Here is a 15422-nt window from a genome sequence, read left to right on the forward strand (position 1 = left end):
TTATTCCTATTGTATATTTTAATAACATTTTATCTATGAGTGAATCTGCATACACTCGACACATTTGTATATTCATGGATATAGAAGGCTATTAAGAGAATCAATAGAAATATAATTACGGACAGCACTTCGAAAGAGTGGAAGGTTTATATTTGAGTGAAATCCGAATATTTTATCACTTCTTTTAACTAAGAGAATTAAGGTTTTAAAACTAAGAAACCCAACTTAAGACCCGCAAAATTAACTTTAACTTGGAAGAATAACAAGATGCTGCTTCAGTTCGGTATTTGATTACAGAAAACAGTCATAATAATTCAGCAATTCAATCTCAGTTATCCAATCTTACTCGTGCCTTGAAAAGTTACTATCAACAAAGATTCACAGAATACGCAAATTATTTTTTGCGTTATTCTATAAAAAGAATGTATTTCAAAGGAAAATTAATCATTTTATATTCCTTGTTAAGTAAATTATATCGCAGGGAATACTATAAAGAGGGAAATGCATTGGGCAATTGCACAGGTGCCTGGAGAGCCAGTTCACTCCTGATATAGATGATGATTATATTTGTAAAAGTACAATAATAGGCTAACAGCAATCCTACTTTCATAGTTAGAACAGGATAGGATCAAAGTAGTTATATTCTAATTCTACAGGGCCGGATTTACGGGGTGCAAAGGAGCACGTGCATCCCCCTTCGTTGTAAATATACACTACCTACAATGAGAAGCTAGCAGTGAGTTTTGCAAAATCAATAATTTCAGTCAATTTTCTGAAGGTTGAAAGACCGAGAGCAGACTCTTAGCATTTCCAAGGCAATTCCTCATTCACACTACAGATGCCTAAATTCATTTGAAAAACTCAAATTTAATTCAAACGTACTGGCAGTTATTTGGTGCACTTCCTCAGAAAATCCTGGATCCGACATATATATATATATATCATAGGAAGTCTTTAATTCAAAGTTATAAAATTTTAGTTAATAAGCATGTTAATATTTATTAAAATTTAATTCTATATACTTACTTATTTATTTATGTATTTTAGTTGTATCTTTCACAAATTATAAAGTGGATTTAGGTCTTGTTCAACACAAATTATTTAACTGTTTTATGCATAAAACTGATGCTATGTAGAGGACTGATAACCATACATAATAACTTACTACCAATTTCAATTCTAAATGTATTAACAAAACAAAATTCATTTCTTTCAGAAATGATGCAGTATCGATATGTGGATGACGAAGAAAAATAAATTCCATATGACCAAATGGAAATTCTTGTTGTTTGTATTTGTTTTATTTATTTTTCTCAGTATTTTTGTATTAAATTTGTATGCTAGCCTAATATATTACTCTGTATATATTTATAAATGGCAGTTGTAATAAATTAATTCCCGCAAATTGTAAAGAAGTTTATTGAAAATTGGCAAATACAGCTATACCTCACGTATATCATTCCATTTGTCAATATTTTAGCCCCTTTCTCTACTTTCTCTGAACCATTGATTTGAATTTTTTAAAGTGAACATTTTCGTGGTTTCTGAGTCGAAAATCATCTAATCTGTTAAAAATAATACTTTTAACTCTATGAGTTGAAAATATTTAGGTAATAACAATAACACATTAATTTCTCTTTCCCTTTACAAAAAACCGTAACGAGCACCGTCCTTTTACCCACACTTTAAGGCTTATCATACTGAGTGTTCTACAAATGGCGCCGCACGGACCACAGAAAATATTCTTCATCTCAAAATAAAACGAACATGTTATATAATAATATGTTCTCCTGGGCCTTCTTCAAACCAATCATTAGCCTAGGTAACAACATCGTTAACAAATGTTGGATCATAGTATCAAATCCAAGTATTAACTACATCAGATTTTCAGTTGGCAGTTAACCCTAGAACGGTCAAGCTAATTTAGTAGCATAATGAGGCGTTTACACTTAGTCGATTTAGTCGCACGACTAAATCGACTCGCTGCATTTGCCACTAAATCGAAGCAACTAGGCCGAATCAGATTGATGGATGTGTTCAATTATTTCAACCACAGAAAATAGAACATCTTTAATTCAGTTGCCAGTCGATTAGTCGCCTTTGATCAACAAGCGATTAAGTTGAAGTCCCGTTTACACGGTCGATTAAGTTGAAAGTGACGTCAATTCAACTGAATCGAACGCAAATCGACTAAGTGTAAACGCCCCATGAAGTGCCAAGGTAATTCCAGTATACTCGAACTAATTATATCATATTAACACCTTTATATTTTTTACAAATGATAAATTCAGGATATTTTGTTATAAAAAATATGACGATAAAGGCAATGTATTTTAATGTTCTACTCAGTATCAGTGTTGTTAATTCGAAGTAAAATTATTGAAAAAATTGTCTTCAATGTTTTTAATTTAAAATATTTTTAACAGGAAATACTTTTCACAAAGTGATTTAACTTCCCTCTTTCTGTTCGGTAAGAATTAGTGCGAAGTACGTGTCGGCGAAAGTTCGATGTGTGAAATAATTGTCGTATGTAACGTTTCTATGACTTCTAAAATAAGGCTCCTACAAAATGCATGATCACATTTTGTCCCAAATGTGTACCTGTAGTGTTATTTTCTTTCTAATATATATACCGTATAAAGAATAAAAAGAAAAATACCTAATTGCAGTCTCGTCAGTAACCTTACACTGGTTGTCAATTTTCCGTGTTGTATGCTCTCGTAGTGCTTCTTCAAGTCTTCAAAACACCATCCTCAAGGAATAAGAATATAGCGTCTAATTGATCTCTTATTGTTGTATTAGGAAGAAGAATAACCTTTTCAACTTTTCTTTGCTAATATTGTGAGGCTTCGTCTTCTGCCGTAGAAGCGGCTCAGAATACTACGAAGTTCCATCTTTTGCGTAATAAGCCTTTTGTTTACTTCCACATTGTTTACCAACACTTTCACTCTCCGAATCACTAATAGTATCTGAAATTTCTGACGCTTCACTTTCCCATTCACTTCCACTATCTTCAAGTTCCCACACATAATACATTCGTCTTCCTCTTCCAACAACTGCCAAACTTTATTTACATGCACATACACAATATGATCAAACCTTTCAATCCGTTATCAAACGTTGTTAGGGATTGTGAGAAAGGGAAAATGAAAAATGAAATCTGTAAGTTTTACGTCCCACGGTTATGCCGGTTAGGCTAAAGGACACGGTGATGATGAGAGATGAGTGAAATGAGGAAAGTGGGAGGAAACGGGAGAACCCCAAGAAAACCCATGAGCACGGTGTTTGTCCACCACAAAGTCCACAAGGCGCAATCTGGGATCGAACCAGGGACCCCAAGCACCGGAGATGAACGCTCTACCACTGAGCCACCGCACCCTCACTGTGAGAAAGGGTTATCTTATTGTAATAATTGTAATTTCAGTCCATTTCTACTGTCCATCCATTTTCGTTTCTTGTAGGTAAAATATCAAGGTACTTAAATAGCTGTCTTATTATTCTAAATGAGAAGCTCAAATGCCAAATATGATACATCTATCCTTAAGAAATCTCGAGTTATATACTCTTACTACGTGTATAATAAATGTAATCGATGTCCCTTTTCCCTCTCGCCCCATTTCCTTCCCTTCTAAGTCAACTATCAAACAACGATGAAACACGTGTCTTATTATTTTAAACTAGAAATGTAAATACCAAATTTCATGTCACTAACCATAATAGATTCTGAAACATGGGCATTATTATACACAGCGTTCAAAAAGTCTCTATACACCTGAATTGTCACATATTCAAAGCAATAAGAAAATTATTTTACTCAAAATTTATTATATATTATGGCATAAAAGCACTATGTACAGGGCGTAGCATATACACACACATTTTCACAGCAAATGTTGGAAATGTCCCCCATAAGCCTCCAAACATGCTTGCACACGTTTCTTCTTGTTCTCAAATACTCTCACAAGTTGTTCATGTGGAATGCTATGAGCAAAATCTCGACTAGCTGTTTCGAGTTCTTGTGGCGTGTGGTGGTTCCCTTTATAAACAGAATTCTTTGCATAGCCCCAGAAGTAAAAATCCGGAGGAGACAAGTCATGAGACCGAGGTGGCCACAATCCCTTTGAAATTATTCGATCTCCAAAAACCCCTTGCAGTAATCTCATGGATTGGCGAGCTGTATGTGCTATAGCGCCATCTTGTTGTATCCAACCATTACGAATTTCGTCTTCCGTTAGTTCTCCCATGAACTGGTGAATAATTTCACAATAGCGAGTTGAATCTATTGCTTGTCTGAAAAATATGGGGCCGACTATTCTTCTTCTGGATATTGCAATCCACACCCCTACCTTCTGGTCATACAGAGGAACTTCATGTATGACATATGGGTTTTCTGCACACCACAAACGTGAGTTCTGGGCATTGACGTAACCTGATAAATGGAACCAGCCTCATCAGTAAAAAAAAAAAAAAAAAAAACATTATCCAAAACATCGTCAGACTTGTCCATAACAAACCGTGTAAACCATTCACAATACTGCACTCGTTTTACACTGTCGGGAGGAAGTAACTGCTGCACCGCTCTCACCTTATACGGGATAAGACGCAGTTTCTTACGAACCGCCTTTTGTGCCGTACCAACACTTATTGCTTCTTCCTGGGCAAGTTTTCGAAGTGGTTTATGGGTTACGTTGCATTGCATCCGATATGTGTAGCATTTTTGATTCATCGAGCACTGACGGTCTACCACTTCGATCATAGTCCATTACCGTTCCATGTCTCTAAATTTATCGATCAGTGCCCTTACAGTGTGACGATTCGGAACAGGTGTATCCGGAAACCTAGCTGCAAACTTATCTTTGATTCTCGACCTTTCTTCATTCCATCATTTCATTCATTCTCATAATCATCGGCTTCTTTAGCCTATAGGACATGGTTGTTGGACATAAAACTGAAAGATTTGTTTTTGGAGAGACGTGTGATGAATCAATTCAAGATGGCAGACTGGGGATAGTAATAAGTTTTTCGTTTTTCTGGAAACGATGGAAATTAAATTACTAATAATTAGTTGTAACATTTGTACTCACCTTGTTCACGGAACACATGTTCAACCAGGAATATTCGTTGTTCCAAAGTTTACACCATTGTTTCAGAGACCGCTAAATAGATGCAACAATCACTTCAACGTCACTTTGCCAACTGGAATCTAAGAAAGGAACTTCACGCAAGGCGATAATATAGCAGTGTTGCAAACCTTCGCATAAAATTTTATTTCATGTGACTTTGAATGCGACTTTCACTTGCCACGATTCAGGTGTATAGAGACTTTTTGAACTCTCTGTATAATGACTGCCACTGCTATATCTCTCATCTCCTTATTGGTACCTTACATTACAAATTTGAAGTTCTAACTTAAGCGTTTTGGCCTGAGAGTTCATCAGTCCGTCAGTCCGTCACTCACTTCAGAATTTATCCTTTCATATGTAGAGATTTCGGTTTTGTTTTCACAAGATTTAGAGCGAAAAAATATTTAACCCCAAGATCCTTCTCTTAGGATTGACATTTCACTTTATTCCAAATCGATTGATTGTTTGGATTTGAATGAGAAATTCCTTCCAATAACTAAAATATATAACACGTGGAAATATAGCCTAACCTGGGATTTGGACTATATGAGTTCCCGTCGGGAATTTAACTCGGATCTCTCGCTCTAAAGGCGAATATGTTAACATTCGGTGGCATATTTCTCTTGAATTGTCTACATGCTCATACATTGTATGTTTTATGATATGTTTCTGATAACACAGATTATTATTTCATTCTTTTGTAGTCTCTTCGCTCACCTTTGGTACGGGAGGTCCTGGATTTCGTTTGGGGAAAGAAAGAATTAAAATTTGAACGCGTTACTGTGGTTTAAATTTCACTTTAAACTGTAGGCGCACGTCTCGTATAACTTTAGGAATTAGAAGGGGCACTTAAATTCTAACTAACCAATAAATTATCTAATTGCATGTATGTTACAAACTTCACCTCGAAAGGGCGATGGGGCGACGGTGATTCATTGCTAAAGCGTTCATCTCTGCTGCGTTAAGTGCATAGTTTGATCCCACCTGAATCCAAGTGGGCTTTGTGGTAGAAAAGCATAATATGCATGGGTTTGGTCGGGGTTCTCCGGATTCTCGACCTTTCTTCATTCCATCATTTCTTTCATTCTCATAATCATCCGCTTCTTTAGCCTATAGGACATGGTCGTCGGACATAAAACTGAAAGATTTGTTTTTGGAGAGACGTGTGATGAATCAATTCAAGATGGCAGACTGGGGATATTAAGTTTTTCGTTTTTCTGGAAACGATGGAAATTAAATTACTAATAATTAGTTGTAACATATCCTTCTAAACAGAATATATTTTAAAGTTTATCTAATAGAAAATTATAATTTAGATCTAGGTTTACTTTGTAGTTAAATATGTATTCCTATACCCTGACTTTATCAACTTCACTGCTCATGTATTTTATGTTTCTTAAATGAGGTCATAGCTCATAATACTTTCTAAGTAAATCATTCAGCTGCCTTCATTATTATGCATCGTACCTTTCGAGCTTGGTAACCACAAAGTAAAATTATCTCGCATTTGGCTGTGGCTGCTTATAACTTTGGAAATATATATATACCTTTTGACCCATATTTAATAGAAAACTTTCTCTCAACGTCCGAAGTCTTAAAATGAATGAAAACATACCACTAAACTACTTACGTTTTTCGAATTACGTGGCTTGGGCCACAAGCCAAATTTTTGTAGTTCGAATCGTTCTTGCTCAGAGGCAACTGCTGTTCTCCAAAAGTCATATAAATTGTTCAATTCTTCCATACATTCTTGACATATATACTTCTGTTCTGGTGTCAATAAATCCATCTGTAAAATTACATATGCAAACTAAATAACCGTTATGAAATCATTAAAAAGTAGCTCACGTTCCTCATATTTTCGAACTTAACCTTATTTACTACAAAGTCTGTGTGAGTTTGCTGAATACTGAAGGTTCGTTCGGTTGAGATAAAATTGGTATGTGCTTTACATAGAGAGATTAAGTTGTTGTACAGTTCGAAAAGATTGAAAGTGAGTAAAGTATTGTAGACCTGAAATATTATAAAATCCCATCTCAAGAGACTGAAATTAACATTTTACTCTTGAATTTCCCACGTTATACTAATTACAAAATTAACATTAAAAAAAAAACTGAAAAATGAAATTATTGTATGTCATACATTTGCTTCAATAAATAAATAAGCTACTCGTAAATTCCAATTTTCTACTTTTGTCAAGTATAAGAATAAGAATAAGAATTATTTATTGTCGTTAAACAACATGATGTTGTAATAGACAACGTCAAAATTTAAGTTTGCGTACATATAATATTTACAATTTTAATTAATCAATACAATATTTTATATTTTACCTAGTACTACTTTTCTATTCTAATACTGAAATTTCTTCCGTAAATTCTGAAATACTATATATACACTTTTCTAAGAGCCACCTTTTACAAAAACATTTAAAATTTTTAATCTCCATTTCTCTCACTCTAGGTGGCAATAGATTATACAATTTCATCCCTATATATTTATAACTATTTTGAGTTTTGCATAGCCGTACATGGGGAATATTTATTTCATTTTTGCGCCTTGTATTGTGTGAGTGAACACTACTTCGAGTAACATAATTTGTACAGTTTTCTTTGACATAAATGAGGCACAATAATATGTACATGGACGGGATGGTCATTATTTCAAAATCTTTGAAAAAATGTCTACATGATTCTCTCTCTGGAATTCCTGTTATCGTTCTTATCGCTCTTTTTTGCCACTTAAATACTGTTTGTGCCCCGGAAGAATTACCCCATAATAGTATGCCATACGACAGATGAGAGTGAAAGAAAGCATAATATGCAGTGATTAATAGACTTTTACTTACAGATATTTTCAATTTACGTAACACATATACTGCCCTTGATAATTTTTTACAAAGTTGCATAGTATGCACATTCCAGTTTAATTTCGTATCTAAGTATATCCCTAATAGATTAACTGAGGAGCATTCTTTTGTATCAGTTGTGGAGCTGCTGAGATGAAAGTATAACTTCTCTGTTTTATTATGGTTCAAATTTAATTTATTGTGAAACAGCCAATCAGTAGATTTATCTATTGATTTATTATTTTTCGTGTGTATTGCGTTTATATTATTATCTTTCGTTATAAATGTAGTGTCATCGGCATACATAACAGTGGTTTCTAATAAGTAGTCAGGTAAATCGTTAATGTATACCAGAAATAGAAAAGGTCGAATGACACTTCCCTGTGGCACTCCTGTTAATATTTCAAGTACGTTTGACTGTTTACTTTGTACACACACAACTTGTTTTCTACTTTCTAGATAAGACCTGATCAATAAGAGCTCAGTTCCTCTGATCCCTAATACTGTAATTTCTGAATCAATATTTCATGTGAAACAGTATCAAAAGCCTTACTTAAATCTAATAATGTTGCGCAAGCGAATGAACTGTTTTCAAAGGCATCAATTACCTCATGTTGCGTAATGAAATACACATATATAATTTCATGTATCCGCCAATTCCCAGTTCTAGCTGTTTTACCCACTAGGAATATAAATAGCATTAAAATTCTTTACTGCAAAATAATTCCTGAAAATAAAACAACCAGCACTGACAATTAACGTCCACACATCGAGTGAGCGCGATAGTTACGATAGAAGGGTAGAATAGGTTCGTATCAGTTTCAAATTACTGCAAATCCCAATTTCAGATAACAACTAACAAACTTTATTTTGTGAAATTTGTAACAAATAACTTGAACGAAAAGTAATAAAGAAAGTCTTGCAGTGGACTAAATTAACTTTCAGATACAACATCCAATGAGAAAGTAACACACATTAACTTTTTTTTTTCCAAGAGTTGTTTGACACTAGAATCTTTAGATATAAAATCCCCACTTTAAACGCAATAAAGCACTGTTTATCGAAACTTTAAATGATATTGAAATTCTCTACCCAATAAGAATGACCAGGGTTAGCTACTGAAACTTAATTTATAATTAAAAGCAAAATCCAAAAGGGGTTTTATTTAAATAGCTTAACCAAGGCATTTAATGGTTACGTAAGTTGACAGAATCCAAGTTTCTTTCATTTATTTTCCTTTTCATTATTTCCTTTTTCAAACAAGACAATAAGAAAAATGAAATGGAAGTTTCTAATGGAAATAAGAATAATTAACATACAAACCAGAAACTATTTCATTCATTTTCATTTCCTTTTTTTTTTCTGTCTCCAAACCTGTTCTCTTACAGAGCCTTTTTAGTGGTTAGATATTCCTTTGGTCTCCTTGCAGCCAAAATCCACTGGTTCCTGTCGTATCAACTTCAAATATTAACACCTCCATTTCACAATTCCCACTATCAAGTTTTCGAACTTCACTCTATCAGTACCTATGTTAAATTGCACCGTCCGCCAGTTAAGCAGCAGGCAGCTGGCTGCAGCGACAACTAGCGACACAGAGCGGAAAGCTCGCGCACTTCACCACAGGCACCGCCAAGGTCACTCAATTACGAGTATCTCACGAAACTATTGCTATTTTAAAACGGAGATTTTATTAACAAACGTTTTACATATTTTTATTTTTCGACTAAACGTAACACATTAATTTCCCCCTCCCCTGTAGAAGGCAAACAATACTATTAGACAAAACAAGAGGAGAAAAATAAAAATTATTTGTACATTACCAAATTTCCTTCAAGATCAATATTATATGGTTAATCCTCTTACAAACTTAGATTATCCACTCCATTCCATATTAACGACAATCACGCGACGAACACGGATGATGATGATGGGCTCTACCACCACAACTCCTAGCCCTTAACAATAATGAAGATTTTCCTGCAGGAAAAAAACAGAATAAAACAAACACAACAAGTATTCCAACAACAAGACATATAACAATAAATCTCAACACAAATACCAAGCAATTCAAATATATATATAAAGGTATCTTAATTATTATTACCTTGAGCATTAGGAGGAACGTTAAAGATTTTACAAAAGGATACATGGCGTTTCAACCTAATATTAGGATTCTCTACACTTCTTAACCACACTGTGTTTTGTGTAGGTTTACTTAACACCTCAAATGGACCATCCCAAGGAGGAGCAATTTTAGGGTTAAAGTGCTTTTCCACTGATAATTTTAACATTCTTTTTACTAAGACAAGATCTCCTACATGTATATTAACGGGAATATGTTTCTGAGAGTAAATTTTTTCACTACGTTTCCAGGAATTCTGAATATTATGACAGATAATAGCAAATTTCTCATCTTTATTTAGGTCATCGTCCAAAATTTCTAGATCTAATAACCATTTAATGTCAAGAGGATGATAAAACTTTCTTCCCATATAAATTTCACTAGGTGAATAACCAGTAATTTCATTCATGCTAATGTTGATAGTGAACGCGATTTTAGATAACAATTGGGCCCATTTTCTTTGTGATTTATCAACGTATGCACGAATTAAATTCTTCACCGACCTTATGGTTCTTTCCGCCTTATTCGGCGACGGGTTATAAGGGGATAATTTTACATCCTGAATACCATAAGAGTACAAAAATTGAGAAAAGTACTCTGATACAAAATATGTCGCGCCGTCGTGCAAGATAGAACCTGGAAATCCAAATCTCAGACAAAGATCTAATAATTTATTACAAATAGTCTTAGAATTTAATTGTCTCAAAGGTTCTAAAAACACAAATCTACTGAAAGAATCTGTTACAATCAAAATAAACTCATATCCCGAACTGTTGGGAAGACGCCCAGCTACGTCAATGTGCCAAATGTAATTCGGATGCTTAACATTTCTAGTATAGTAATTTCCCATAGGTTTCTTAGTTTTATCTTTACATTTCTGACATATTTCACAAATATTCACATAGTTCTTTATATCTGAATACATTGTTGACCATGTAAAGCGAGAAGCAACCTTTTGTATCGTTTTCTTAATTCCCATATGACCTCCTGGTACTAAAGAATTATGAGCATACTCTAGAATGCTATTAATTAAAGAAGAAGGTACGACAGCTCTAAAACCTTGACCAGATTTACCTTTTGTTCGTTTTAGCAAGATGTTATTTTGTAATTTGTAACCTCTTACCTCTTGCTTACTTTCGAGTTTGGTTATAATCTCTTGCAGCTCTGGGTCTTTCCTTTGATGTTCTTTCAAGGATATACTGAAATCAGGATACTTCCAAAAATTTACAAAAGACACATTTACACTTTTACCATGATCTTTGACAACTTCAACAGTATCTGCGTCTTTCGTATAAAATTCCAAATGATTGCCAACACGGCTGAGAAAATCAGCTATACAATTTACCTTAGTGCGGATATGGACTATTCTAAACCTAAAACGTGCAAGTTTCTCCAAAAGAGTTCCATACCGACGTTGTCTTTTATGATTTGTAAGAAGCCAAGAGAGGCTTTTACTATCACTGTATACAACAAATGGATTGAATAGATAATATTCAAATCGTTCTAAGCAAAGAGTGAGGGCTTTAAGTTCCAACTCATAGACATTTTTACTCCAATCTGTAGGGGGAATTGCTTTAGAGAACATAGCAACAGGTCTCAAATTACCATTTTCATCATATTGACTTAAAACTCCCGAATAATGACGCAAACTACTATCCGAATGGACAATAAAGCTTGAGTTCATATCAGGAACTTTCAAAATTACATGAGAACAAAATTCATCCTTCAATCTTTGAAGTGCAATATCATGATCTTTGGTCCACTTAAATACTCGTTTAGGAGATCGTAATTCCTGTAGAGGAGCTATCAATTCAGAATAATTTCTTACAAATTTAGAGTAAAATGCAAAAAATGAGCATATTTTATTCACTCCTTTTCGATTTTTAGGTTTTGGAATATCCTGAATTGCCTTAATTCTGTCGGAGTCAATACACATAGTTCCTTTTTCAAAACGAAACCCTAAGTACTTTATAGATTGTTGAAACAAGAATGTTTTCTTAGGGGAAATTGTTATACCCCATTTTCTTAAACGGGAGAGAACATCCTCTAACAATTTCTTATGTTCTTCGACATTAGAGCTAAACAATAGAATATCATCATAGAATACTTCCAAATTCTTTCCAATTAACCCATCAAGTACCTTATTCATTAAATTACTTAACACAAATGGACTATTTAGAAAACCCATAGGACAAACCTTAAATTGATAAATTTTATTTTTTGTGACAAAGGCAGTATAAGGACGACTGTCTTTAGTCAAGGTCAACTGAAAGAAAGAGGATCGTAGATCCAGTTTACTAAATATAGAGTGATTAGAAATACTTGATATAACGTTCTCCATGTTAGGAGACGGAAAATTATTACAAATCACCCGCTTATTCATTTCTCCATACGCTACGACCAAACGACTACTTTTATCTGAGTTTTTTACAAGAAAGCATGGGGAAGTAAAAGGTGAAAAGTCTACCCTCTCTACAACATCATCTTTCTCAAGTTGTTCAATATATTGTTCTAATTCTTTTTGTTTAAAGGTAGGGAGATGATAAGGTTGTTGTCTAATGGGAGTATTATCAGTTACTTCTATTTTATATTCAAAGTTCTTGACTCTACCGATTTTATCCGATATCACATCTTGATAATTATTTAAAATTTTATCAACATATTTCTGTAAACTAGGATCTATTTGTAAAAGTTCAGGCGAAACCTTATAATTACCTTGTAAATTTTCCTCGGTAATCCTCTCTGGATGAAGAACCGAATGATCATAGCAAAACTCCAACTCTGGGTCTGGCTCTTTTGGAACAGCTCCATGTGACATGGATGCAGCAGCTTCCGGCAATCCATGCTGTTGTTGAAAACTCGCAGAAGTACTAGGAGTAGAAGATGTTTCCAGCGAACCTAGGTTGCATGGTGGTTGCCTTCCGCAATCCTCTCCCCTAGAAGTATAAAGGGAAGAGCGCACAGTTTCTGCCGACAACTGGGAGGCATCTTGTATAGGTACGCTTAATCTTCGATTTTGTACTCTATATAAGTTATTAGGTAAGTCTATAACAGCACTATACTTTGTATGAAAACTGTTACCCAAAAGAATATCAAAGTCATCCGACTCGATGATATAAAACAGTTCACAAAACTGCTGACGTCCCATGCGGAAGTAAATACGAACTCTCTGTTTTACGAGAATCTGAGTATTTCCAAGACCCGTAGTTCGTAAGTTCACATACTCACTTTTTATACGACACATACTACTTAGATGTTGATAATATCGCTGACTAATGAAATTATTACTACTGCCAGTGTCTATTACACAAGGTACAGCTTCGCCTTTTATATAAATTAACACCGAAATTAAATTCATTAATCTTTTATCAGGCATATGAGCTATACTTGATTCAGTAGATTCCCCAAATTCATTTATTTTCACATTAGACCGTGGTTGAGATTGAACACCCCTTACTCTATTGAATTTATCTAAATCTGAATGAGGACATTTACATTTTAGTGTATTATTACCCAAAGATCTATTTACTTTTGTAGCCTGACTATTCTCCCTCATTTGCATTCCACTAATTGAGTCTTCTTCATAACCTAACTGGTGAACACTAGGATGATTAATATAACATTTTTGTTTCGGTACCTGAACCACTGAGCTACGCATGCCACGAGCCTTCAACATATTAGGTGACTTTTGTGTTGCGACCAGATTTTGTTTGTCCCCTAAGGTTCGTTTACTTAACTTATAATAATCCCTTTTATATCGGAACAAAGCATCAAACCTAGCAGCTAAAGTTAACAAGTTTTCAAAAGTGTTAGGAAATCCGTGCTCAACTAAAAATTCATGCGTTCGAGGAGTAACCATATTTACAATTAGACTACAAATAGTATGCTCATCAAAATTCATATCCAAAACCTTAATTATAGATAATTTAGAGTCAATAAAGTCATAGAGTGTTTCCTCTTCCCTCATAGTAGTGTAAAAATATAACTTCATATATTGAGTTCTAGCAATAGTAGAGATGAAACGCAACATTATTCGCCTACAAACAGTCTCCCATGAGAGGGAACTTCCAATCAGAGATTGTACCATCTCCTGAATTTCCCCTTTTGTTCGAGAAAGACAAGCGATTAGCACCAAATCCAACGGGAAATCCCGTCCCCTGAGAAAACTATCTAAACGAAGCAAAAACTTGAAAGTCAAGTCTGTATTTCCTCCATCAATTACTGGTAAACTATTAATTTCCTCCATTAAGACTTTATACATGCTATCCGAAGCATGCCTTGAAAAATTGAATTGAAATTGACGGGTTAGTGGAGGTACCATTTCGGTCCGACCACCCCCTCTCACATTGGAGGCTCCCCTTCCCATATTAGGAGAAGCACTATTATAATTAGGAATTTGTCTTCCGCTCAGGTCATTTTCAAATAAGGGATTTTCATATTGATACCCCACAAACTCATCGCCACTAGAGCTAGATTGATCATTATCGTGTACAAAACCAGCCCTTATATCATTAAACTGCGCCATATTACTCTTAAATACAAAACAATATAACGGGGAGAGAGGAATTACATATATACATATAAACACTACAATATAAATTGGGAATTTTATATCTATTATGTTTCTGTAATATACTTCCATAAAGTTTCCTCCCACATTAGCATGCGACTTCCATAACTATCAGTTTTACGCATTTAGCAACCTGCCATAAACAATGCAAGAGGTACGAACACATTAACGTCTATATACAAACAGTACCAATTGCAATAAACAAATTGCCAATAAAGCATTAAGCAGGAAATCCTTCCACAGAAACTCTGCTATACAGAAACTTTCAAAGAGAGAAAACCTATTCATGAAAACCCTTCAATTATTTTTGCACTCACAATTTAACATAGGTACCTTATTTAAATTATATATGTGTTGCGTAATGAAATACACATATATAATTTCATGTATCCGCCAATTCCCAGTTCTAGCTGTTTTACCCACTAGGAATATAAATAGCATTAAAATTCTTTACTGCAAAATAATTCCTGAAAATAAAACAACCAGCACTGACAATTAACGTCCACACATCGAGTGAGCGCGATAGTTACGATAGAAGGGTAGAATAGGTTCGTATCAGTTTCAAATTACTGCAAATCCCAATTTCAGATAACAACTAACAAACTTTATTTTGTGAAATTTGTAACAAATAACTTGAACGAAAAGTAATAAAGAAAGTCTTGCAGTGGACTAAATTAACTTTCAGATACAACATCCAATGAGAAAGTAACACACATTAACTTTTTTTTTTCCAAGAGTTGTTTGACACTAGAATCTTTA

At 34.3% G+C, this 15422-nt stretch overlaps 1 protein-coding gene and 1 long non-coding RNA gene across 3 annotated transcripts in view; one reads left to right on the top strand and one right to left on the bottom strand.

Moving 5' to 3' along the window:
* Nucleotides 1–1448, top strand: part of LOC145691857 (retinaldehyde-binding protein 1-like) — a 62837-nt gene extending 61389 nt beyond the window's left edge. For both annotated transcript variants that reach the window (XM_081767170.1, XM_081767169.1), the window contains one exon: nt 1217–1448. In XM_081767170.1, coding sequence (XP_081623296.1) covers nt 1217–1257 — 41 coding nt within the window. In that variant the 3' untranslated portion in view covers nt 1258–1448. The remainder of the gene's footprint in view (nt 1–1216) is intronic.
* LOC145691858 (uncharacterized) overlaps nt 1–15422 on the bottom strand; it is a 41378-nt gene that overhangs the window by 14556 nt on the left and 11400 nt on the right. The window contains exon 2 of the long non-coding RNA XR_014132569.1: nt 6754–6912. This is a non-coding gene — a long non-coding RNA (uncharacterized LOC145691858). The remainder of the gene's footprint in view (nt 1–6753; nt 6913–15422) is intronic.

This window comes from Thermobia domestica, chromosome 8 (genome assembly GCF_964235325.1).
Source record: "Thermobia domestica chromosome 8, izTheDome1.hap1.1, whole genome shotgun sequence".
Taxonomy (NCBI): Eukaryota; Metazoa; Arthropoda; class Insecta; order Zygentoma; family Lepismatidae; genus Thermobia; species Thermobia domestica.